This window comes from Bos taurus, chromosome 6, assembly GCF_002263795.3.
Source record: "Bos taurus isolate L1 Dominette 01449 registration number 42190680 breed Hereford chromosome 6, ARS-UCD2.0, whole genome shotgun sequence".
Classification (NCBI taxonomy): domain Eukaryota; kingdom Metazoa; phylum Chordata; class Mammalia; order Artiodactyla; family Bovidae; genus Bos; species Bos taurus.
In genome coordinates this window covers 23,730,636-23,755,806 of record NC_037333.1, presented here as the reverse complement: position 1 = coordinate 23,755,806, position 25,171 = coordinate 23,730,636, and the positions used below count along the sequence as shown (strand labels likewise).

At 36.9% G+C, this 25,171-nt stretch overlaps 1 protein-coding gene across 2 annotated transcripts in view; it reads right to left on the bottom strand.

Annotated features, from left to right (window-relative positions):
• Positions 1-25,171, bottom strand: part of PPP3CA (protein phosphatase 3 catalytic subunit alpha) — a 325,559-nt gene that overhangs the window by 14,481 nt on the left and 285,907 nt on the right. For both annotated transcript variants that reach the window (XM_005207693.5, NM_174787.2), the window contains 2 exon segments: positions 17,487-17,612; positions 14,806-14,880 (listed from right to left, as the gene is read on the bottom strand). In XM_005207693.5, the coding sequence (XP_005207750.1) occupies positions 14,806-14,880; positions 17,487-17,612 (201 nt within the window).

Below are 25,171 nucleotides of genomic sequence, written 5' to 3'. Positions count from 1 at the left end.
GAATTAATATGTAATTAAACTTAGAGAAGCTGAACAACAGCAGGATAGAACTAAGTTCGGATATAAAGGTTCTTGCATATTTAGTATTGTTATTCATTAAAACTCTTATTTAAATACTTAGGCTCAATTGCAAACCCTCAACAGTCTGTAATTCTATAGAAAGGTCAAGGAAAAATGCACATTTTCAGACTTTTACTAGCTGTGACATGCAAATACAATGTCACATTTAACATTCTTGGAACTTAACTCTATTTAGGTTGTGGAAATGTATCACAGTAGCTCAGCTTAAAATTCAGAATATGGAATAATGAGGGCACAAAAAATACTTTTTATGTTAAACATATAGCATGCCGGATCTTAGTTCCCCAGCCAGGGATTGAACCTGTGCTCCCTGTATTGGGAGCGCAGAGTCTCAACCAGTGGATCACTGTCTCCTGCACTGCAGGCAGATTCTTTATCAATCTGAGCCAGCACGGAAGCCCAAGAAGCCCAAGCATTAAACAATTTTTAATAGGCAACTACTGTTAACAAATTTTCAGAGAAGAATATAATCACTTATTTTAATTTGAAAGTCCAAAACTGAGAGGCAATCTTTCATAAGGTTAAAAACAATGAGCAATTTTAAGTAAAATTACATTTTGTGTTTCCATTCAAATAATTATCACTTTTTTGGGCGGCCTGTCTCTTGCTTTACCTTTTAAGTTCTAATCTTCTTTTATGCCTGGGGTATTATGCTACTATTTTCAAAAGCTAGGCACTCTGGCACACTCCATTTTCCTCAGAGGTTAATGTACAGACCAAGGGAATCTTTAAAGATCCGCTTTTACCATGTGTCCTTCCTGACCTTAACTCAGTGCCCTGCTGACTCCTCGTGGAGTTTGGAAGGTACCTATGCCAAATGGCCTGCTGAGTGAATGCTGACAGGCTCTGAAGGGAACTGGAAACTTGCAGCAGCTTCACAGCGACGAGCGGTCAAGTGCCAGGGCAAAGACAGGTTCTAACACATGCGCTACCGGCCACACGTTACAGACCCTAGCTCCCTATGGCTCGCTGTTCCCATCCATCCATTGAGTGACTACTGTAATTCCTGTTTTAACTGAATCAGCAGTGTGGAAGGTACTCTATAGAATACAATTTAGTACCCAAATCATGTATTATTCATTACGTGTTCTTGTGAATCCTTTGTTATTCTATAGCCTGCTGTGAGCTAACAGCTAGCAACAGAAATAGGAGTGAAGCATGGTTTCTGCTTTAGGAGATCACTGGATCACCAACAGCACACAGTGACAAGGGTGAGAGAGGAGGAGGCCGTGGAGTGGGGAGCGCTGCTGTCAGCTGGAGAGAGTGCACTGAGCCCATCTCTTCTTAAACTCCCTGTTCAGTAACGAACTTCCTGTCCGTAGCTTGAAACCAGCGGTAGGGAAGAGAATTTATACCAACAAAATCTGCAAGTCCTACAAACGAGGGCCATTTTCTTTCTGCAGTGATGGGTTGTTAAACATTTACCACTGGAAGTAGGTGTTAATTGTCTGGAGGAAAATGTTCACCCAAATGGTGACAGCTGAAGGATCCTAAAGGATAAGTAAGAGTTAAAGAGGAGGGAAAAGTCTCCACAGAAGGATGAGAATTTTCAAACACGTGGAAGCTGCAAGAACCCATGAAATATTCAGATGATGGGTGAGATGTCTGGCACACATCGAGTTTGGGTACACTGGGGTGTGGGTAGTGTGGGAAGAGAAGCAGGGCATGCCTGGGGCTAAACTGTAAAGGCTTTAGCGTAGTGCTAGGAACAAAGAAAACATTTAGATATAAGCCCCAGTGGCTCAGAAGGTAAAGAATCTGCTGCAATGCAGGAGACCTGGGTTCAGTCCCTTGGTCAGGAAGATCCCCTGGAGAAGGGCATGGCAACCCACTCCAGTATTCTTGCCTGAAGAATTCCACGGACTGAGGAGCCTGGTGGGCTACAGTTCAAGGTGTTTCAAAGAGTTGGACGTGACTAAGGAACAAACACTTTCATTTCACTTTTTGTACTCATCATAGAGGTATAGAGAACATACTTTGCACTTACCCACCCCTTTTCCAAAGAAAGAAAGAAAAAGAAAGAAAGAAAAGAAAGAAAGAAAGAAAAAGACAGACTGATGGCTGGGTAGAGAGACAGAGATGTGACAAAGCAAATATACCCAAATGTTAATTGTAAAAAGTAAGTGATGGGGAGAGGACTATACAATTCTTTCAACATTCCTTTATGTCTGAAACATTTCATAATAAAATGTGAAGAAAAACAAACAAACAAACAAACACACCATTTTATCTGGAAGAAGCTTGCTTTTGAGAGAAAAGCGAGATAGCAGTTTTAAGAACAGGAGTCTCTCCATCCCTCCTTTTCTTTGTGTTACATGAAGGATGCATGAACTCAACAAAGGCAGTCAGGAAGAAAAGTCCTCAGTGCCGTGACCTCCATCCCTGCTCTTCTCCAACCAGCTGCCGGGGGAATCTGGACTGCTAAGATTTTGTTGATTAAGCCCAATTCAACAGAATCTAATTGCTTCTGATACCTTTTTGAAACTGTAAGAAGTGAAAATGATGAGCTACATAAAAGTTTTACACTTAAATATCTTATAAAATAGGAATATTTTCGTATTATTAGAAGGTAAAAAAGCTGTTTTCAAAAAATTGAGTGCTTAATATTTAATGGAGAAAGTACTGGGACAGTTCAACTTCATTTTTACACTGGCCTCAAATGTTTTATTATTTAGGCTTCTTTCTTTGAATGACTTTTAACAAGTGTATCCATAGCACATGTCTTTAAATCAAATACATTATATTAAAAGGAGTGTATATATATTAACATCTCACACTTTTTCAGAAGAAAGATATAGTTTAAGAACTATATTCTTACTGATAGGCTTCAAATATCTCAAATCTTTTAATTCAAAATCAGAAAATAATATAGAAAACTCACTTTTTCAAATTTGTTAAGGGAAATGAAGTCCCTCTCTGTAAGAAACTTATGCCACTGGAAAGTAAAATTTTATTATGATTCATTACTTTTAAGCAGAGTTTAGACATGTCTCCAGGTTTTATTTTTCGACACATAGGGCAATTACTGAATTTGAATAAAGGTTATTGATGGAACAAAGCCTAAGGTGTTGAGATAATAAGATCTTTTGTTGTGTACATTTAAGACAAAAGGTTTCCATCCAAAATCAGCACTTTAGAAATAGGATACCACACAAAGACAGAGCATGTCTTCAGAAGCGTCTAAAAACTTTGCCTAATTTGTCTTTATAGCTCTGGACAAATGATGATGAAATCATCATTTATGATCATTTATGGGAGGACACGTTTTCCGAACTGGCCCCCATAAGGCTTGGAGCCAAACCATGTGCCTACAACTTATTTCCTTGTCGTTTCTTTCTCTGACCAAGTTTAACAATAACAAGTCTTGAGCTTCTATATTCAACAAAGTGACATTGTACAGAAATTACTTAAACATTTACTCAGTTTTGCCCTTGGCTGTGGTGAGCTTGACAAGCGCTTCACTACATTTGTCTATACCACTAGGCCCTTGAGTCCTGGGAATTAGGGACAGTATCATAAGCTCTGAGAAACTGTGTCCACTCTGATGGACTGGCTATAATGATGCAATCTTTACCTTTTTTTCACTTATGCATCTACAAAAGACTATCCCCCAAAGAATATTATTCTCACCTCCAAGTTTAAATAATTATGTGGAATACATAATGTTGTAAACATTGCCATTTTAAAATGAACTGACAATACTACTTCTTAAAAAAAAACCAGTGGTATATAAATAACACAGCAATGTCATCCTATCATCACCCTTTCAAAGAGAAAATTCTCATGTTGGTCCTTTTTTCTTTGAAATTGCATTTCCATTTCGATTTTCCTGATTTTACTTTAGTATATTATATATACTATTTTATCACATTATACTTTTCTTCCAAAAGATATGTTTAAAATTTTAAATTTATTTTAAAAAATTTCCTAAGACAATGAGGCCTTACGTCTTACAACTTCTTTTGTAATCAAAATCACGATTATTAGAAGTACATAACTGAACCCAGTAGCACAAGTATATGGTCAATGTTCAAGAATATTAAAAAAAAACACAGAGATATAATTTGATTGAACCTATCCCTTAATGATAAGGATGAAAGGGCAGTTACACTGCCTTGATTAAGGAGACTTCCTAGGCACTGAGTTTTTCCATTGTCTCTTAGTTTTAGTGCTCTGGGCAGTGTTCACAGTGACTAATAGGGAGGCCCATGCCTTTCTGCTAAAATAAGAGAAAAGCAACTGAGAATGAATGAGGAGGTGGCAAAGGAAAGACTGCAGTGAGCTTGCATCTGATGAGGTCCCAGGCTGATCATCTTTAGGAATGAAGACACATGTAGGCTGCGGATGTAAAAATGGATTCCCTTACTCCTCTTGAAATCCCTTTGGGGAATCCCAGTAGTCCAAATACTCTGGCATGAAGATAACTGCTCTATCAAGAATTATATCACCCAATTTCTACAGGTGATAGCTGTTGGAAGATCTCCTTGACCAGCCATAACTGGAGAATCCTGCATTGTTGATCCATTTAGGGTCAATGCTGGTTTAACCTAGTTCAATGAGATTGGAGGTGTCGCTCCTCCCATAATAGCTGTGTGTGTGCTTATGTAGGTTATTCTATTGGAGAAAAACACCTTCAAAATAACAAATTAAAAAATCTCTGTAAAAATTGATCTTTTTGAGGACTACAACCTAAAATGTGTGGAATACCTTTCTAATTTTGATTCTAACAATACTATATCAAATATCTATAGGTGATAAAATTGAGACATAATGACTACTCGTTCCAAACCACTCCAAACCACATATTCTGAATTTCTTCCATATGTTTTTTAGCTCAACTAAAATCTCAGCATGTAATAGGCCCTACAATGGTGTGATATTTGGCATAGGGCTAGTCTGTCTTACATATCATTTTGAAAGCGTCAGAGGATCCTTGAAAATATGTATATTTTTTAAATAAAAAGACTCTCCTGTGTAGCGGATTTTTAAAAAGGCCAGCACAGTCTAGAATATTTATTCTAATTTCTCTTGTCATAAAACATAACTGGATTCTTTGGATAGGAAGTCTTAAAAATGTACAGACTACTCCTAAATGTCAAATAACTGTCATTATTTGGTTATCTTAAATACATAGTTAAAAGCTACTTTCATTTCCAAGTGTTAATTTGATTCCACGGACTTTTGTTCTCTGAGACACTGTGTTCCATCTGTTCAATGATTCCCTGGTATAGCTGCAGAAACTGGCTATAAGCATAATTATAACTTGGGTAAAAATTAGACTTTAGATTAGGAAGCTTGGTTATTTTTTGAGATACTCTCACATATTCAGCTTATGCCTTACAGAGGACATTTCAGTTTATCTATATTTGCCCAAGTGGAAACTAGTAGCATGTGAAATGCCATTTTGGATTGACTTCATTATCATAACAGACATGCATCGATTTTATGAACTGACAATGAAAATAAAAGCAAAATAAGATGAAATAACAAGTGTCAAGCTAATAATGGAGATGTATTGCCTATAGAAGAAACACTCATAATGCCTGGATGTTTAACCTATCAAGGATTATTCTGAATATAGATGAGGATATAACAGTTGAACAATGTACTTATTAAGGACCTAATTGGGCATACATACTAAATGCTGGAAGAATGCATTTAGACCAGTGCCAGGTACCATGCTACCTGCTGAAGCACTTAGCACAGATCTTTGATACATGATTCTCAAAAATGTCTTTTCTTTATATTAAGAAGCAAATGCTTGTGCAGAGGTGAACAGTCCAGTTCTTCTAACAGTAGCATTTCTCACTGTAAATTAAAAGGCCGATCATGTGATCTTCATTAATATCAAATTGCCTAGTTGGTGGCCTCAGTTGTGTTTTGTGCTAAACACTGGCTAAAGGCCGGACCGCAGACAATGTTAGTTCACTAGGGAAGAACAGAAGCCAGGATGCTAATGGCCTTGAGTCAAAAAAAAAAAAAAAAAGACCATTCCACAAAGATGGGCGACCAAATAAAATCAAGATTTCTGTTTCTTTAAAATTCTGAGAAAAACTGGATGAAATGTCATAGCTTCTCATAAGCTAAGAGTAAAAACGAAGGGGAAAAATTGATTTTTAGGAGAGCAAGAGTAGACTACCCTGATAGAAAAATATTTTTAAACTTTAGATTTTCTGAACATTTATTAAAGCTTTTCATATAGCCTTTAAACATGCCACTTGAGATCAAACAACTATAAAGAGAATGTTTTACAAACCTTGGACTTATAACAACTCTGCCATTGTTCAATCAATTAGTAATTATTCTAAGTACAATCTTCAGATTAAGAAGTTGGACCCACAAAATGCTTTACTACAAAGAAAGTGGTGCTTCCCTGGTGTCTCACAGGTTAAAGCATCTGCCTGCAATGTAGGAGACCCAGGTTCAATCCCTGGGTCAGGAAAATCCCCTGGAGAAGGAAATGGCAACCCACTGCAGTATTCTTGCCTACAGAATCCCATGGACAGAGGAGCCTGGCAAGCTATGGTCTATGGGGCTGCAGAGAGTTGGACATGATTGAGCAACTAACACACTTACTTATTAATAGGGAGAGAGCTGTATATAACGTTTAGTTCATTCTGCAAAGTCTGCATTTTCTGTAATGTGAAATTATGCCAGCTAATAAACTCATTTGTGCAAAATCATGTAGTACTAAGAACAGAAAAAAGTACCTTTAATATCTGTGTTATTATATCATTTAAGTTGGCAACTTAAAAAGATTTTCATTATTGTAATCACAAAAAGTCAGACTTGATGATACTGGCTACACTATGATGGCTACCCAGGCATCTTGTTTGGTAGTTCAGGCCCCCAAATATTAATAGCCCTATATATGGATGGGAATTTATACCCTAGTATCTAGTAAATATCTGTGTACATTTTTAGACATGTTTCAGTTTTAATAATATACTGGATATAAATTTTGTTTCCTTTTTATAGCATAATCATGATGAAAAAAGGCAGTTACTTGTACTATGAAGGGAACAAAGTATAAAGGATACATTTATGTGACCAAACTGATTTAGCCTCTAAATCACACACTGAAATATTAATTTTAAAAAATTAACAATAAACTGGAAAGTAATTAACAAAAGTATGACAAGCAACCACAAAGACTTTTACAAAATATTGGCTAGTCTTTCTTTTTATAGATGTCTTCCTTTCCTTTCTCCAATTACATAATGCAAATTCAGGTATTTTTAAAAAGATACGAGAACTTAAAACTGATAAGCGGATATCCATCTTTGACATGTAAGTTTTTGGAAAAATTACATGGATTTCTCACATGGTCATACTTCTTAAAACAGTAAAATACACAAAGTGTTTTTCTTTCCTTCATCAGAAGAGAACAAGAAAGATGTCCTTACGTTTCCTCCAACTATCAAATATTTTATTCCAATTTACACTCCTTCCTCCAACCATCTAAATCTCTGTGAAAGCAACCTATTTAAAATTGGTTTCTTATTGTACTATACTCTCAGCTCAATGAAGGCAGAGACCATGTGTTTATTTACCACTGAATATACAGATATGGTATTCTATGAATATTTTATATAGAAATTTAAAAATAATAGAGAAAATAAAATAGAAATATACCATGATATAAAAATTGAAGTGCTTTGAGTTTTATTTTAGTATTTGGCTTTTTAGAAAATAATTTCAATTTTCTGTTTTAGCTATTATAAACATTAAACAAATTTTGCTATTTGCCTCTTTCCAATAATCTTTTATCTGACCAAATGACAGCCTAATATTTCATTTTCTGGTTTTCTGGTAAGATTTATATCTCATAGTAATTTTTATGCATTTTGGTGCAAATATTTTTAAACAGCTGCTGCTTGAACTGCTCCACAATCCTGGTTCTCACTGTCTTTCCCTCATCACTCTTTTCTCTATTTCATTTGTTTGTCTTCAGCTTCATAAAGAAGGGATACTTTTCCTGACCAGTGCTCAATTTTCTGATGTTTCCTTCCACATCAGTAACTTTGGAGGCACATTTGACTCTTAGTAGGTTCAATTGTGACTTTTAACACAAAGCCTCAGTCACCTGCTCCAGTTTCATTCCCAAATTCCAGGGCTCCATTTCCAAATCCTGTTTGGATGTTTCCAGAGCCATGTCACTTTTACTCAAACTCATGTCTGTCACTAAACCAGGGGTTCCCAACTTTCGGGATCTAATGCCTGATGACCTGAGGTGGAGCTGATATAATAACAATGGAAATAAAGTGCAGAATAAACGTGATGCGCTTGAACCATCCTTAAACCAGCCTCTTCCCCCCACCCCCACCAACACCCCCCCACACACATCCCTGGCCCGTGGAAAAACTGTGTTCCATGAAACAGGTTTCTGGTGCCAAAAAGGTTGGGGATTGCGACACTAAACTCATCTTTCTCCTGAAACGGATGAAGTTTTTCCATAACTGTTCTCATCCTCCTAGGTACCAAGGTTTGAACCATCCAAACCTGCTTCGGTTTCCTTTGCCCACTGATTCCATAGTTGTAAGTCCTTGGCCGCTCTCTGGAATAGCTCCCTCTTCCTTTTATTATTGAAACTATCATTGTTGCAATCTAATCACCTCAACCTTGAAATACTGTATTCAGTTTCTAAATTATAACCCAACTCATCCTTTGTTCTTTCTCCAAGCATTTTTCCAAGCTTGGAAAAAGTATTTGCTTTTTCTCAAACACAGCTTTTAAGATGACGGCAGGTTATGCTAAGAGTTGATAGAACAAGAATCATATGGCCACTGTGCCCTCAGAGCTCTTGTTTGGTAATATGTCTAAACATTTCTTTGAATTTTTTCATATTAAATGTAATACTTTTGCTCCCAAACTGCCAATTATTATAGGACATAATTTTTTTTTTTCCTTCAGATTGGGAACCTGAAATGTGAGATGCTGAAATCAGCTGCTCAGAAATGACAGTGATTACAGCCATAGGAAGAGCTCTAAGCTAATGGTTCTCCGTATATGTGCTGCCAGACGCACAAAGCAGAAGGGAGTTTTTAAGATGACATTCATCTCAGACACTCATCATGGCAAACAAATACAGCTTTGGTACAAAATGATTTACCCGAGTCCTTAAAGAGGTATTCCTCAAGGACCAGTAAGATGTCACATAAGTCCTACTAATTTCCAACTTCGCACTTTAAAACGTTCTGCATAATTTTTTAAAGTTAGACAGAAAGCAGTGGGGAGACACTCTGGAACCTGTGATATTAGATTTGAAGAATTATCTAATAATCCAAAGCAGATGATGGAAGATAATTTTCTTGTATACAATTTACATGGTTTCGTAGAGGCATGCAAAAAACTGCTCTGATTCCATATTCGGTGACTTGCCTGTGGTTAACATTAGGATAAGGCAAAAACGTGGATAAAGGACAAGAGTTCCGCCATGTGGTTTATTCCTTTAGATGAAAGCAGAGACATAAATTCTAATTTAGTCCTAAGTCTTTCCAGGGCAGCTTGAAACTATACTTGGCTTGAAATGTATTAGTTTTTATTATTTTTTCTTTCTTATTCTACAGGATTTCAGTTTTACCTCCACAGTTCTTTCGTGTTAGCCAGACTTATCACATAGCACCGTCTCAAACATAATTTGCTTACATATATGTACATATACATATATATAAGATAGTGATCTCAGAGTCTAAGATTTTAGACAAAAAGAAAGTTCCAAATAAATATTTCTAACTCATGAAACTGTCATTAGGCTTTTAAGGCTATTCCAGACTTCCTTATTATAATACTGAACAGTAAAGAAAGCTTTGTGATGGAGATTGCTTGATTTCTGTCAGCTTTTCTGCCCCCCACTCCACACACTTTGGAATCACTTACTAATCCGTGCTCTGAAATTAGTCTTCTTCATTAATGAGAATTAACTACTAAATGAGATACATCTACTTGGACTTCGTTCTTCGCTGACATATACTGGGGAATAACAAACCCAAATTAAAACCAGACTATCCTTTTATCATCCAAAATCAGAAGTGGAAACAGGAATCAAAGACCCCGATACATATAAACCAGATCCTCAAAAGACATTCAGTTGGCATTAAACTGCCTCAAAACTTTACAAGATAACAGAAGTTTTGTATTTTATTTTCAACAGAAAAGAACCACAGACCAATTTAAAACAGTGATCTTTTTCTAGACAGGCTATCAAATTCCTTTATTTGTAAGGCAGAAGCTGAGGAGCAGAAATTCATGACACGATTTCTACCCAGCAGAAGCCTAGGCAAGCCAGGAGACTTTTTGTCTATTCAGATGCAATAAAATTTTTCTCATTATCAAACACATAACTTCTTGGAGTGAATTAAGGTTAAAGGAGTAAAACAAAACTATTTTATTTGCTCTGACTTTCATGGTCAAATGATTGTGCAAAAAATCTATTTCTTTATTTTATGGCTATTTAACAGAACAAACTAAAGTATATTATGTTTCGCTAATAGTGTTGTTTTGCAAAAAAAAAAAAGCTCATCATGCTGTTAACAATTCAAGCACTATAACAATAGCTTGTGGAAAGTTCAAGAGCCTGAGAAACAGGCAGACATTGGCATGAATCCAGGCTCCATGAGTTCGCTAGCTCTTTGACCTTAGGTTTTAACCTCACTGCCCTGAGCTCTGTATGGAAAACCAGGATAATCATAGCACCTATATCAAAAAGTTGTCTTGAGGATTAGGGACAATATAAATCACCTAGGAAATTTCCATAAGATAATTCATAGTTAATTATAAGTTTTTGCTGGTCAAAAGGGTAAGAGTTAATACAGATAAACCACTTGGAATGATGCCTAACACCTAAGCGTTAGCTGTGGCCACGTTCATTGTCAAGTGGTGAAGGAGAGCTGACAGAACCCACAGGAAAAGAAGCAAAACGAACCCCACACCTAGCACTCCTCAAGGACATGAGGAGAATTCCTATCCGTGACAGACTTTATAAAACTAACAAGCCCCTTGATAAGGTCCTCTGAGAGGCACGGTCTGTAAAGGCCCATTGTTGTTTATTCACTAGGTCATGTCTGACTCTGCAAGTCCATGGGCTGTAGCCCGCCAGGCTCCTCTGTCCATGGGGTTTCCCAGGCAAGAATACTGAAGTGGGTTGCCGTTTTCTTCTCCAGGGGATCTTCCCGACCCAGAAATCAAACCTGCTCTCCTGCACTGCAACAGGCAGATGCATTACCACTGAGCCACCAGGCGAAGGCACCATTACTACCCTGGATTGTATAGCTGATGTTGGATATCAAGCAAAATATGGAGAAAGGTTTGATAAAGACTCATCAAGAGATGTCTTCTCTTTAGAATAAGCAGCAAGTTAAGGAAGAGCTTTAATTAAGTCTTTTGATGTCTTCTGATTCCTGCTTTCACCTCTGGACTGATAGAACATAGGGCCAGGCCCCAGAGAGAAACAGACACTGCAGGCTGCCTAAAGGAGGAACAGGGTGGGAGAATGGAACCTTGATCCTCAGGTTGAAAATAACATCATACAAAAAGAGCAAAAAAAAAAAAAAAAAAAACCTACAAGATAAGTTCTCAATAAACTCTTGTCCCCCAAAGAGTTAAATAGTTCTGAGAAGATTCTCAAGTTGTTCTCTGAGTAGCTTTGAGGAAATCCATAATTTCTGTGTCGTGGTAAATAAAGCACTAAAGAACATTTCTGATGATTTACTCTGAAATGTATACCACCCTAAGTTAAACACATTTTTAACGAAAACTTTACTTCTGTTTTCCTTTTTCTTTCTCATAAATTCTCAAATTTATGAGATATGAGCATTTAGAAGTTGGAGCTGTTTCTCTGCAGAAATGATCTAAGATTCAAACATGGTAGTGGACGACCCCACCCTTACGGCAGAAAGTGAAGAGGAATAAAAAGCCTCTTGATGAAAGTGAAAGTGGAGAGTGAAAAAGTTGGCTCAAAGCTCAACATTCAGAAAACAAAGATCATGGCATCCGGTCCCATCACTTCTTGGGAAATAGATGGGGAAACAGTGGAAACAGTGTCAGACTTTATTTTTTGGGGCTCCAAAATCACTGCAGATGGTGACTGCAGCCATGAAATTAAAAGATGCTTACTCCTTGGAAGGAAAGGTATGACCAACCTAGATAGCATATTCAAAAGCAGAGACATTACTTTGCCAACAAAGGTCCTGCTAGTCAAGGCTATGGTTTTTCTAGTGGTCATGTATGGATGTGAGAGTTGGACTGTGAAGAAGGCTGAGTGCTGAAGAATTGATGCTTTTGAAGTGTGGTGTTGGAGAAGACTCTTGAGAGTCCCTTGGACTGCAAGGAGGTCCAACCTGTCCATTCTGAAGGAGATCAGCCCTGGGATTTCTTTGGAAGGAATGATGCTAAAGCTGAAACTCCAGTACTTTGGCCACTTCATGTGAAGAGCTGACTCATTGGAAAAGACTCCGATGCTGGGAGGAGTTGGGGGCAGGAGGAGAAGGGGACGACAGAGGATGAGATGGCTGGATGGCATCACCGACTCGATGGACGTGAGTCTGAGTGAACTCCGGGGGTTGGTGATGGACAGGGAGGCCTGGCGTGCTGCGATTCATGGGGTCGCAAAGAGTCAGACACGACTGAGCGACTGAACTGAACTGAGTAAGAGCACTGGTCTGCTTAGAAAGAAAAGAATTCTTCCAAGTGCCCTGAAAAGGACACGCACTTCTATCATTGGCATGAACAGGTTTAAAAGCAACTGCTGATGACCACAGCACATTGATTAGAACTAATTATTTTAAAGCAGAGTAAGTTCCAAAATGCATCCTTTCATGTTAGTGACTAAGCAAGTGGGTAAAGGAACTCACTAAATGAAGTAAACCTGAGGCAGTCTTGGTGATACTCAACTGTGCAGGAAACACCAGCACTGTTGAAATGAGCAGGTGCTTTTGGCTTTAGGATCTGGCAGCACACAGTAGGTGCTCAATATATATTTACTGAATGAGTGAATTAACATGTAATTACAATCATATGCAGGGCTACTTATTTCATACCATGTGCTATATATTTAATATTATTGGTCAATAAACCTTGCTAAAACAGAGATTTGTTTACAGAGCAACACCTCTGTATTAATGCTACTTAATCTTCTTTTTTGAGGAGTTACAGAAACATAGTAAAAGGTATCTATTACAAAATGCTTGTTGACTTTTAAGATTTAAATTTCATCAGGTTAGTATTCTTTCTTGAGGGAAAAAGAATATCTTTCTAACCTTCCATTAGGAAGATTTAGTATCTCTTAGATGGTATTATAACTATCTAATATATATAGATAGTTATATATGGTATATAACCATCTAACTATACCTGCAAAAGTTAACAATGGCAAACTGTGGCTTTAACATATGAAACAGCTAGAATCTGGATAAAGCACAGAACATCCACTGGTTTTCTGAATATTTTAAAATATATCAATATGTTTACTTAAAAAAGTTCTTACAAACTATTTTTTTTTAGCTCATTCTAATCTAGTAAAAGTTTAAAAAAATTCTTTTCTTCCCTGTATTGTACATTCCCTTGCAGTGTGATATATGACTAAAGAATAGTAACATGGAGACAAGTAATGAAGACAAGAGAAGTTAAGGAAAGAGAAAAACCTTGAGATAGTAGAAATAATTGTACACTTCAAATTTACCTAAGTATATAGACTGTATGTATGTGAGTGAATGGACACTTTCATTTTATTTTTGCCTAAAGAGTTAGGTATTCTGCAAAGACTTAGGTATTCTAAGAGTTAGTTAGGTATTCTAATACAAATTAGATGTGATTTGTATTAAGCTCAAATAAATATTAAATCATGCTGTTCAGACAGTAACTTTCAGAAAAGGCTACATTCTTGCTTCATTTTACACATGTACAGTTTCAAAAGGCAAAAATTGTATCAATTTAAACTTTCCACAATATCTAGTTTCCACTGCTACCATTCCCTTTTATTTGATAATGTCTTACTTTATTGATATTTTATGTTTACACATCAGTCTCTCCAATCAGACTGAAACTTCTTCTTAAGTCTTTAATGCATTTTGGAATCCTGAGTGCCCTGTGCAGAGTAGGCACATGTTAAACATTTATGGAAATGAATTTTGCTCTTGCACTTTCCTCTTCCAACTACATTTTTGTATATTACCATCCCTTTTAGGGCCCTTTTGTAAGAGCCAGAGTAATTTTTCTCTCTATCCACATCAGGAATCTTTGTCTTTTATAGAAAGTGTACTCCCTGAAGGTAACAAATACAAAATAGTATTTTTAAAAAACAGTAATAAAAAAACCTAATAATTTATTTAATTATTACAGATATGAATAGATATTAAGTTGACATAAATATCAATATGTCAATGTGTAAGTTATGTTTTATCATAGACATCAAAATTTGAATAACTGACAGGAACAATTGCACTAAAAGAGCCAAAAAAGTGACTTAGCAATGTGAGCTACTGAAAGATGGTTATTAAAGTACTTAACTGCTTCAACTATGTTTTCAAGGTGATGGGAAAATTCTCTCAAGGATTTTGTTTCTTATATTTCTTCAAAGTAATTATAAAATATCATAACATTGTTCATTCTCAACAGTACATTATTTACACATAATCTGAATCTTAGAAATTTATTCTTAGGGTTATCTGTAAGATGCCAAGTAACTACCTAGTAAACTGAATTAGCTCAAAGGCTCAAGGCTCTTACCATCAAATCCATCTTCTTCTGACCCTAGTTCATCGTCTGAGCATATGTTGAGGACATTTACCAGCATCTCAGTCACTGAGGAGACAAAGGAAAGAAAGAAAAAATAGTCTAAAACATTTACTGTAATATTAATTATTACTCTGGCACTGTTAATGAGCAGGCTTGGCAGTAACATTCTTACCTATATTGAAGATGGAATTTCCTGCATAATAGTTTTTATAAAATTCAGATCATAAAAGATATCAGGCTTTGTGTTTCTATGTAGACTTTATATTATTAAAATTATCAGCTCATGCCTACAAAATCTAATGGAAACATTGACCAGGTATCAGTCAATAGATACTGGACCAAAGAAAAATGTGGATGTGAATATAGTATACATCTATGAAGGAGAAAATGCTTTTTAATTTTTATTTATTTGTGCAAAAATGCTGTTAGATTTAGACAAGGTTACAAACATTAGGTTCATAGGGATCAAGTGAATGCTGGAGCTCTTTTTAATTTTTAGTCCCCCAGAGAACTCAGTTTAGTGATAGAAATATGGCTTGTGTTTACAAAAAACTGATAATTGATGAACTAATATATTTGACATAGCTTTGAGAATATTGATTTAAAAAATTGTGTTGATATATATATATATATCATTAAATTTCATTTTCAAAAAGGTTTTACAAATGAAGCTTAGATAAGTCTAATAAGAAATTTACTTGAGTAAATAGATTAAAAGAGGGCTGTATAAAAGCATTATACACAGAAATTAGTACTGCAACACTTTATACTAAGTTACATGTTATTTGCGTTAAACATTTTTAAAAGTTAGGTTGGGTTCTATCATGAGTGTGAAAAGAAGCTTGTCCAGTATTTCTTCAAGAGTTCAGTTTTAAAATCAATGTTCTTCTAGCATTAAAGATATATGTGAAAGGGTGAAACTTCAGTGGGGCCAACATTAACCCAGAGCTTCAGTTTCATTATCAAAAATAAGTTATGTACACATATATATTACTATATTCTTTTGTTACAGATGTTCAAAAAATCTGATTAATTAATGGAAACAACCCACATGAAGGGTGTTCAAGGATAGTTGTCAGGATTCTCAGTGCTTTTCTGTCCATGCTATGATCTGATGGGTGCAAGGAAGTGGTGACATGGAGTAGAACCGGGAACATTTATCTATTAAAATTAAAATTTACTGACTCTTAAAATTTACTTTTGACTTGTTTTGGTGTTGAAGGGGAAGACTTCTTTGATGACAATTCATAACTTCTTGGGTTTAATCATTAAAGGATATTTAAAAGAAAAAAACAAGGATTGTAGGAAAATATTATACATATTAATATATTACATATATGTATGAATGTAAATACACAATATTTCAGAAAAATGCACAGCTTTTCTCTAAAATTCCCCCACAGGCCATTATTTTTCTAAAACCAGTGCCAGCTCTTATGTTTATTACAGTCTCTATTCCCTTTCTCTGTGATGCTCAAGACTTGGCTTGAGGAATGATCCAGACTATCACCATCATGCCTCCTGAATGGAAAACTCAAGTTCAGTGGGTGCAGGCTTTTCCTCAAAATTTTTGTTGCAGTTTAGGTCAAAATACAAAAAAACAAATAAAGGGGGACTGAAGGAAAGAAAGAAAAGACCAATTCTTCTGAAAAACTGGAGCATGCTAATAAACAACTTTTAAAATATACATCTTTCTCATCTAATGGTCACAATATTTATCACCAATCAGTTGCTCAGTTGTGTCCAACTCTTTGCCACCCATCGTGGCAGGCTCCTCTGTCCATAGGATTTTTCAGGCAAGAATACTGGAGTGGGTCACCATTTCCTCCTCCAGGGGATCTTCCCAACCCAGGGATCTAACCCATGTCTCCTACATTGCAGGTGGATTCTTTGCTGTCAAGCCATCATTATAATGAACTATTTTGTTGTTGTTGTTGTTATTGTACATACTGTGTTTCAAAATATTGTAAACATTAATAACTTTCATTCAATGATTATTATTAACATCAGAAATGTGAGGAAAGCCTGGTTATCTCAACCTTTTAATTTGACTGGTAGTTTGTAAAATAAAATAGAACTTTTGAATTATAATACAAAGGGGTAAGAAGAGAAGGTAGCCATTATTATAGCTTGAAGCCAGTCAAAACTATGAATTTGTTACTTTAAGTTGGATTATTCTAATAAGATTATGTAAATTATCCTAATAGTTCTCATTTCTTTTATTTCCCCCTTAATTCCATCCATTACATGTTAATAATATGTACAATGACACACTTTCAAATTTCTGCTCCTATGGTGCAGCTTGCGAGTTTTATTGGTTAGACCAAAGGCTTTCTCTTTCTGAATATTTCATGGTAAAAGAGCCACAAGTTTTCTCCTTCCTTCTCATATCATTTTATGTAACACCAACATACATACACTGCCAGGTGTAAGACGGATAGCTGGTGTGAAGTTGCCGTGTAGCAGAGACAGCCCCGTCCAGTGCCCTGTGATGACCTGGAGGGATGGGATGAGGGTAGAGGAGGCAGGCTAGGAAGCCAGGGGAGGTATGTATAATAATGGCTGATTTGCACTGTTGTAACAGAAACCAATGCAACATTGTACAAAAATTTGTTTTAAATATATCTAAAGAAAAAGAAAAAAAAAGAACATCCCAGGATTCCACAACACACCTTTTTCCCCAACAAACGGCAGGGACCAGGTGAAAACATCCATGAAATTTGGAAGCCAGTATGGATGAGGAGAACAGTTGAATTGCCTGATATTCATGACATTGTTCTCATACTTCAATACTGCAGCTGAAAAAAACAAAAAGAAGGAAATTAGATTCACAAGCATATATTTCTGCTTCTACACATGGCTTGAGTTGATCAAGAGAATGCAACTAATTGACTTAAGCTCCAAAATATCAAGGCAAATAGCTTCATCTGTCATGAATGTTTATACTAGTTATGGATTTAATCTTCACTCAGCGTAATATGTAACTGCAAAATATATGAATGCCATATATGAAAATTCATTATAATTTGGCAAATATATATAATAAAATAGTTAATCAAACACCAGGAATTGGATTAAGCTTTTTTGCAGCCAAGAATATTTTAGTCTTATTTAAAATTTGATGAGACAAATAAAAGTGGCATAGGTAAGTTAGTGCAATATAATAATCTCAAATATCTGAACAGAATTTATTTCTACTGCTTTTAAACCACACTTTTTTTCCCCAGTAGAACTCATAACAGTTGTACAAACAGTTTAAATTAGACTGCAATCTTGACTTAATAAAGTAAAATGTTTGGATTGAATTCTGCCTTAAATAATATGCTGGTATCTGACTCCACCCTTGACTTCCGAAAAGGATGCACCATCCGCAAATAGGAAAATAAATCTGCTTGCTTTACTCTGGTTTGTCTGGTGTCTGTAGGCTGGATTGATACTCATATAGAATGTTATGGTTGAAGAGATGCTAAGAGCACAGCTGATCTCCCTTCTAACCAGGTTCAGAATTTCATCTATAGCAATCAGGACACAGTGTGAGCAGGTCTCTGTGAATACTTTCAATGAAGCAAAAGCTTTACTACTTACTGATCTTAGTTCTCCCTTCTGAAAAAATACAGAACAAGTACACTTCTGTTTCTTTAAACATTAAGAACAATACTCTCATATTGCAGACTTTCTATGATGGCATGATTAGCATCTGTGTGTGCGTGCTAAGTCACTTCAGTTGTGTCCAAATCTTTGCAACGCTATGGACTGTAGCCCGCTAGGCTTCTCTGTTCCTGGGATTCTCTAGGCATGAATTCTGGAGTGGGTTGCCATTCCCTCCTCCAGGGGATCTTCCTGACCCCGGATTTGAACTAGCATCTTCTGCGGCTCCTGCACTGCAGGTGGATTCTTTACCATAAAGCCACTTAGGAAGCCCATGATTAGCATTTTCTTAGCAGAAATTACTGAACAGATCCTGATGCTACTGCTAAGTCGTTTCAGTCGTGTCCGACTCTGTGCGACCCCATAGACGGCAGCCCACCAGGCTCTGCCATCCTTGGGATTCTCCAGGCAAGAACACTGGAGTGGGTTGCCATCCTAAGATGATGTCAAATGAGTTTTTTTATGGCTTTGTCTGGGGGTTTAAAATATAGAAAAATTAATCATTTCACTACCTTAAAATTTTTAGGCTGACTTTATAAGTGAAAGATTAGTTATAGCATGTGATTCCTATGCATAAACACAGGCCTTAAAAATCTTTTTTTTTTTTTAATTACTGGAAGTTTACTAGGTTTGAGCTTTTGCATCAGTGTCTGCACTAACATCTTTTCTTCTTACTTGATGATATCTTTAACTTAACATTGCTTTCATAGCTCCACATTTTTCTTTTACTTTGAATGTTTTCTCAGAATCTTTGAATTTCCAAATTCTTCCCAGACCTTGGTGCCCAGCTCAAGCACTATCCCCTCTTTGAAATCTTTCCTGATTTCTTCTGAGTGTCTTTCCTCTAAATTCCCAAAACCCTTGACTTAAAGCTCTATTTGCATTTATTATTTAATTTAAATACAGGAATTCTATGTATATACATATATGCCCAATGTCTCCCTGTGTCTGTAAGGAAAAGTACCCTTCAGCAGACTTAATAGTATTTATGTTTGAGTGCTGAAGAATTGATACTTTTGAATTGCATTACTGGAGAAGACTCTTGAGAGTCCCTTGGACTGCAAGGAGATCAAACCAGTCAATCCTAAAGGAAATCAACCCTGAATATTCATCAGAAGGACTGATGCTGAAGCTGAAGCTCCAGTATTTTGGCCACCTGATGAGAAAAGTCCATTCATTGGAAAAGACCCTGATGCTGGGAAAGATTGAGGGCAACAGAAGGCGGCAGCAGAGTGTGAGATGGTTAGATAGCATCACCAACTCAATGGACCTGAATCTAAAACAAACTCTGGGAGATAGTGGAGGACAGAGGAGCCTGGCGTGCTGCAGTCCTTGGAGTCACAAAGGGTCAGACATGACTCAGTGAATGAACAATAACAATGCTTGTTTCACATACCATCTTCTTAGTATAGATGCTCAAAAGCTAAGGACATATCTTGATATTTCCCCCACAATCTTTTTCAAGAAAATTCCTCCTAATCCTTTGACCTTTTCCTCAACCTGTACATCGTATTCTGGATGTCTGTCACATCAGCAATGCGGCTGTTAAAGTGTGGCTCAGAACTAATATAATCTTGGGGGGGATGATCAGTGCAGAGTATGGGAAGAATGTATAGTTTTCTGTGATTTGCATACTACATACATCATACTGCAGCTGAACAATAAGTGGATGTTTTCAGCAGCTTACCATTAACAAAAATCATACTTGATAAGAGTGAGGTTTTTTCTTTGAATCATATTTCAGGCTGACCAACCCAATTCCAGAGAACAGAATCACAGATGGTTTGGGGACAAGTATTACAGATGGTACATTCAACACTGAGTTACTGCCTTCCTATAGAATACTGAATCCTCCATACACTTGTGTAAACTCATTCTTCTTTGCATTCTTTTTTCATTATCCTATCATTGATTCGATATGTCATTTGGCCTAAGGATACATTCACACAGTATTAAAAACATGCAAAACGAAAAAATCAGGGCAAATGACAACATCACCTTTGTGAGATTAGAAAGGGGAAGTCCTTTCAGCTTAGCTGCCTGGTCTCTGAGCACCAGCTTCATGGAAATGGTATTTATACTATTTTTAAATACTGCATATTCTTAGTAGGAATGGATCTTCCTGTCTTCGAAAGAATCTTTTAGGTTCTAAGTTGTCTTTTTGAAGAGTAATTTCTTCTCTAAGTTTTCCCCACTTTTTATTAGCTTAGGATGGTGCAGCAGGAAGAGATAAATAAATGTTATAACTGAGAGTACCCAGGAGAAAAGGGAGGCTTTCGATAATATGTCATTTAGTCCTTATTACGAATCTGAAAAACAGATGTGACTGCCCTCATGCTATAGACTAGACTAAGGATCTGAGGTTGAGAAGTAAAATAACTGTCTCAGGATCATGCAACAAGGAACTAGAAGATTTTACTCCCAATTCAAACTCAGCTTTTACTGACACCAAATCCATCCTCTTTCTAACATCCCTCTGTCTCTCCTAAGTGATCAATATTTGAATTCCAGTCCGAGCTATTATACTAATTTAACTTTGAATATGATGTTCATAATTAAAGATGTTTTAGCTTTTTGCCAAAATCCATGTTTGAGAAAAATGAAATACGATGCACATTCACTAGTGTGGATAAAGCTTGTCCAATAGATAAAGCAGAAGTTCTGTTTTGTCACTGGTGACACAAAGCATTTATTCATTTGACACTGGCTCAACACAATTTATCTGCGTGCCTACCGATAATGCAGATACTGTTTACAGATTTTATTTTTGTTTATTAGCAACAGAAATAATACCATTTAATAGAGGCTACATTTTCTAAGCATCTGCTCTATGTGTTCCTGTGCTCGGGCTTGGTCATTTCAGTCTTGTCTGACTCTCTGTGACCCCATGGACTGTAGCCCACGAGGCTCCACTGTCCATGGGATGCTCCAGGCAAGAATACTGGAGTGGGTTGCCATGCCCTCCTCCAGGGGATCTTCCTGACCCAGGGATTGAACCCGTGTCCCTTATGTCTCCCGCATTGGCTGGTGGGTTCTTTATCACTAGTGCCGCTGGGGAAGCCCATCTGCTCTATACCAGGCACTGTATTTGGTGTTTAATAAGCAAATACCTTCACAATCTCTCTCAAAAAAGTGGTTCTTATTTACATTTTCAAAATAAGCAGAGAGGTTATTTGCCCAAGGTCACAGATGAGAAGCAGCAAACCTCAGTTTGGTTTTGAATCTGAAGTCCCTCATCTTTTCAGTTTTCCACAATATTCTCACCCTAACTGCATAAATCACTCCAGGTCTACCAAATGCTGGACACAGAGTCTCCTTCCACGTTCATTCCTTTTTTAAAAAAGGGAGCACTGGACGGGAAGCCCAGGCGCCCAGGCTGAAGGATGAATGCTGTCATGAATTACTCACAAGACCCAAGAAGACTTAATGTCTCTGCGTCTCAGTTACCTCACTTTTTACTACTTGGGTTTATTTGGATAATTTACACAACCTCTTTCAGATCTGAATAATGTTAACCGACTTCTGGAACGAAGCTCTCATCATTAATGCAAAGATTGATGAATGTTCTCAGTAATTCTAAAAGCCGTTAATAGAACCTTTTCCCTTAATTTTCAATATATGAAAAAAAATAGCTTTCATTTAAAGATGCAAATGCAGCAATATGCATTCTCTTCTTCAGCCATATAAAATACTCATGCAAATACACTTCTTGAATAATCTTACATTAATAACTTATGACTTTTGATTTTTGTGCATAATATATATATCACAAAAATATATAAAAAAATTCAAACCAGAACAGTCCCAAATATCCAGTCACGAAATTCACAGTTAACGTTTCATCTTCCACCTCCCACATCCTCCGCCCCTGCCGCCTGCCTCTGTCACTGGAATTACGAAGCTCAACTATAGCCCTAACAGGATGCTCTCCTGTGAAGTACTTGAAAGACACTTATCTCCACCGGCCACATAAATAATACAAACGGTTGTACTTCAAGAATCACTTGAGACCACCTCCTGAGATCTTGTCTGAGAAAGAGAGAGGAAAAAAGAACGAAGTCTATCATCAAGGGCCTCCTTTATTCTGCTGGCAATTATACATGACCTTGTGTCCTTTAACAACTGTATTAGAGGCCAGGGGACAGAAGATGACACATATACGGGCCTTAGGTTACTGACCATAATTCAGAACAGACCAGACAGCACGGCACAAATGCTCTTCCACTGCACATGCAGGTGTGAAGAACAGTCAGAAGAAATCTGGTATAAGACAAAGAGTATTAATCTGTTTGGATCTGGAGACCTGACTGCCAGTTCTTTTTCTGATACCAAAATTATGGCAAGAAAGCTATCCAATTAACTGGTCCCATTTTGCTTATGCAGAAGACAGATATAAAATCAGCAACAAAGAGACTGCTCCCAGTTGGGAATAGGAAGGGGCACTGGACCTCTATCATATCTAGTGATATAACAAGGCCTTCTAATATAGTGAAACCTGAGGAACAGCATCTAGATTTTAATTCAGTCTTTTCTCTATCAAACCACGCACTAACTTGCTAGACCAAATCCAAATCTGTAAAATAAAGGGATCTCTCTTACTCAAAAATGGAAATTTTGGTGAGACACAAAACCTAGTATTTCACAAAAACTTGGTAACACATCTCAGCATCTTCTTTACAATTGCCATCACCAGGGAGGCTGATGACAGAGCAGTGAATGACAAAGACATAAGGTCAAAAGAGAGCTTCTAGTTTAAGAGAAGTTATCTAAATATTCGACTGTGGTGATAAAGAAGACTCTTGAGAGTCTCTTGGACTTCAAGATCAAAGTAGTCAATCCTAAAGGAAATCAACCCTGAATATTCATTGGAAGGACTGATGCTGAAGCTGAAGCTCCAATACTTTAGCCACTAGAGGTGAAAAGCCGACTCATTGGAAAAGACCCTGATGATGGGAAAGACTGAAGGTAGGAGGAGAAGGGGGCAACAGAGGATGAAATGGTTGGATGGCATCACCGACTCAGTGGACGTGAGTTTGCTCCAGGAGAGTGCTGCAGTCCACGTGGTCTCAAAGAGTGAGACACAAGTGGGCAACTGAAGACAACAAGCAAAATACTGCTGACAAGATGCATTTGACTAGCTCACCAAATCATGGGCTGAACACATTCCAAGTGGATTTCAAGAGAAACACAGAGCTCCTTTTCTGAAAGCCTTCAGATTAGTAACTGTAATACTCCCAACATACCTCAGGCATTCTCAACACTACTAGTAGGGTTGTTCAATAGCAGAGAAGAGCCCACCAGAAGAGGAATGATGAAGTTTATTCTTTTGACCCTTCTGCTAACATTTTTCATCTCTTTAACTTTAATTGACCGTGTACTGCCCCCTTCAAAAGACAGGATGGAAGGACAGAAAAGAAACAAAGATGAGAGGAAAGCAAAGGAGGGCTCTTCAGAATCACTGTAAGACATCCAGAACCAGAAATAGCAAGAAAAAAACAGGCATAATAGTCCCAGGATGTTTTTTCCTTTCAACTCTTCTACCCGCAGATGCCCTAGTAGAAAAACTAGCATCAGTGTGTTCTTTTGGCAAAGTCCTACCATCACAGAAGGAGGCATGATAGCTTGATGGATAAAATTCTTGAGGTAGGACTATGTACTCAAAATGTCCTTTGGTGGTGTTTTAAGATTATGTTGGTATGCTTTTTCAAATATATATTTTTCCATAAAGATTACTTTTGGGTGGGGGACAATTTTAATTTAAAAATTTGGGAAGACATATATGTACATTTACATAAATGCCTAGTTACCACACTACACGTTATAGCATCCATGAATACAATCTCTCTGATTCCTTCCATTTAGAAATCTGATTTCTAACTCGTGTTCTCCTTTTTTTTTTTCCTTCTCCATGTCCTGTACTTGCCTGATGGATTTTGTTTTAAAATGATTCCTTTTTTATTATTAGTAGCCCAGGTAAAAGGCATGACTTAGGTCAAAGGAAATTTACCAGTTCATGAGGGTTGTTATAGTTGGTGAGCAAGGGCTGTCCTTATAACTCACTCTTACTCTATGGCTCATAAGTTCAGGTAAAAGTAAGTATGCAAGTCATTTATTAAGAGGGACTTCAAGTCTTCAATTTGTAGGTAATTTTGTCATAATAATAATCTTTAGTGTGTGTTTTTTAATTTAATGCTCAAATCACTCAATACTTAAGATAGCGTATCTCACAGGCAATGCTTAGTGACTTCCACATAATGACTGAAGTTCACCAACTTGAAATATTTTAGTATGCCTGGATACAAATAGTAGGTATATGTAATTATCTTGAAGCTAAGAGCTAATGACTTTGTACTTATGGAAATACACACACGTGTTTCTGTATATATAACTCTTTTATGCCTATACCCTTATTCTTCCTCTTACCCTGTACATGCCTCTTTCACGGCACCTATAACACCTTCTTTAGCTTTGTCACAAGTCTCCTACATAAAATGCAGATGATATTATCTTACACAAGGCAGGTGACTGTACTAGATGTATTTGTGAAGTTGTCTGAGCCAATCTTATGATTATGTCTGTGTGTCACTGAATGACTGTATGTGTGTTATGGGTTTTCCTTCTTAACACTGCATTGGCAAACTGTGAATCAAGTATTATTCAAACACAAAGTTTTGAGTAAAGTCAGTGGAAGGTAGATGATAGAAGGGAG